Source organism: Aplysia californica, unplaced genomic scaffold, assembly GCF_000002075.1.
Source record: "Aplysia californica isolate F4 #8 unplaced genomic scaffold, AplCal3.0 scaffold01132, whole genome shotgun sequence".
NCBI classification, from domain to species: Eukaryota; Metazoa; Mollusca; class Gastropoda; order Aplysiida; family Aplysiidae; genus Aplysia; species Aplysia californica.
The window spans coordinates 96,596-99,248 of NW_004798402.1; the positions used below are offsets into that span (position 1 = coordinate 96,596).

At 37.6% G+C, this 2,653-nt stretch overlaps 1 protein-coding gene across 1 annotated transcript in view; it reads left to right on the plus strand.

The window, feature by feature from the left end:
• The window catches only part of LOC101850688, a gene marked incomplete in the record, with an annotated part of 23,827 nt that extends 21,526 nt beyond the window's left edge, over positions 1–2,301 (plus strand). Inside the window, 1 exon segment of the mRNA XM_005111824.3 lies at positions 37–2,301. Coding sequence (XP_005111881.2) covers positions 37–516 — 480 coding nt within the window.
• Between the last annotated feature and the right edge of the window lie 352 nt (positions 2,302–2,653).

Genomic DNA, 2,653 nt, shown 5'->3' on the forward strand with positions numbered 1-2,653 from the left:
TTAACTCTTTTAATAACAATCAAACCGTCTACCCAGGCCCAGTACAAGAACATCCACACCCTCTGCCGCCAATACCTTGAGCTGAAGACACGAAGACAATTGGAGCGTAACGCCAGCAACCTGTCGAGCATCTCGTTGACCAGCAACCACTCGGCCGTCTCCATGGCAAGCGACGACTTCTCGGCCGTGAGTGAGGCAGGCGACCACCACCTAGACAGCATTCCAGACGACGTAGATGAGCATCCTCTGACTTCCCCGGAGGCCGTTTCTGATAGTCATTATCCTGACGATAACGGTGCTGAAATTATTCTGAGTTCGGGAGACGGTAACGCTAACAATAGGATTGATCCGAATCTCGACTTTTATCCCATTGACCTTGATTTGAATGATTATGACCTTGGTGTTGACCAAGAGCCCCTAGAAGGTCAAGGTGGTGTCCTTGACCTTGCTGCTTCTGCGGAAATCTGTTGTCATGGCGATTTGCAAAGCGCTTCAGCAGAAAGCACGAGCGATTAAGAGTCTGCAACACTGCATCATGGTGCCCGTTCGGATCAGACCTCATGTGGAATTCATGACCTTTTAGCTGGGATAGCATAGATAATTCCCACTGAAGAAACATTAACCGGAAGGGGTATTCACAATGTAATTCTAGTAAAGTTTAACTAAAAAATAAAACAACCTCCCTAAAAAAAAAAAATTTTTAACACAAAAAAAAACCCTCCCCAGTGTTTTCCCTTGATTGAATGGACACACTCGACGAGGTTACAATAATGTAATGTAACAAAGAAGACAAACTGGACACTATAAGGTTTTATTGTACATATTATAACATCGCATGACCCCACAAATAGTCTGACGACTGAAACTGTCTTTTTGATCCATGTACACAGCCCTCGATGTGAGCTTTTTGATGTAGCCTACTGTATTTGATGCCATGTTTATGTGTTTATCAAAATTGACCAATTGTTAAAAATAAAACGTTTGGAACAGTGATTCTTTAAAAATCCTCTTCGAATTTCCCATACAAATAGGCCTATTGCAGAATGTGTAGATTAAAATGAGATCTTGCAAAAAAAGAAACCAAATTATTATTTGACCATTTCAGAGTTTGAATAAAAAACGAAAAAAAACCCACAGGAACTAAACCTGTATACTTCCAAAGAAGCCAAGAACGTTTCTGGGTGTCATCGTATAATATTAATTATGACAATCGTTATGCTTTTCTTATTATTAGCTGGCCGTGTTAGTCAGATAACCAATTCTCTTGTGTAAGTTACCAATAGAAATACTGATGCTGATGATAGAAACCTGTACACGAGATTAGAATCTGTGCTTGGTAAAGTTTGACTTTTTACTACGGTCGTTTTTGTTGTTACATTGGTCATGAATACTCATAATGAGGATGTTGACGTTTATCCCATTACTAGACATAATGTGAGTTATTTCCAAAGCGACAGATCCATTTCAACCACTTGTAAAAAAAAAAACAGGTCTTTTTTATTATCGTTTTTGTTGAAAGTATGTCATGACTTTGCTTGTTACACGTGTTTAAAAATGAAAGCTCTCCTCCTACAGTATCTATTTGAAGTTACTTTATCGGGGTTTTTTTGTGGTAAGTGATTTACGGCGCTCGCAACTACATAAGGTCATATGAGCGCACTTTATCGTTCGCATCTTTGTTACCAATAATACATACATGTTGATGTATTAGACACATGTCCACAGTCTAAGTGCGTAAATAATTAAAACATTCCTAAAATCTCAGACGCCACAATAGTAAATAGTGGTTATATACTCGCCAGGCGTTTTTAATGCAAAACGCACCAGCATTTGCATATCTTATAATATGACCAATGGCTGAAACTGACTCCTCGATAAACATCAGAGTGAAATATGACACAATGAGCAAACAGCATTAAGTTAAATGTAAGCATGAATGTAAACATTTAAGACTTAAATTTTGATTTTACCCATCAAAGTTTACTCTGTCAGTGCAAGATGCATTTCTCAAACAGTCCAATTTTATTATCTTTCTCACCATCACATTTGGACAAGACAATGTATCCATTATAAATGTATGATTATGTATCAACAATGAGAACGGCGACTTAACTGTATCAGATTTTTCCTCAATACTACTAAACGTAAGTGTCCAAAGAGTTCAACAAGTTATCAGAAGATTGTAATTTTGTCCTTCATAACTTTTAAAACGGATGGAAATACGTGGTATGCTATTTTATACAATATTATTTTGTAAGCACGATAATGATTATGAAAATGCTATTCTCCCCTTTCTCTTTCCCTCCTTCTCCCCCTCCTCCTCCCTCCTCCTCCTCCATTTTTCCTCCTCTATTTCCCCCTCCTCTCTCGCTTTTCCCTCTTCCTCATCCTCCTCCTGCAGCTGCTGCTGCTGCTGTTGATCATCACCACTCTCTTTTTATCTGTATTATTATTATAACCATCGTTATAAGTATTATTACCATATGTGTTATCGATATTTGGTATAAGTGGAAAGTGAACATACAGGTAAGATTTGGAAGACTTTACCGAAATATTAACATTTTAAAGTAAGTATGATTTTGCAACTCATTAGAGTGTGTATGCATATTTTTGTCATGTTCATATTGCTATGTAAAAAATCATTGGGTTTTTT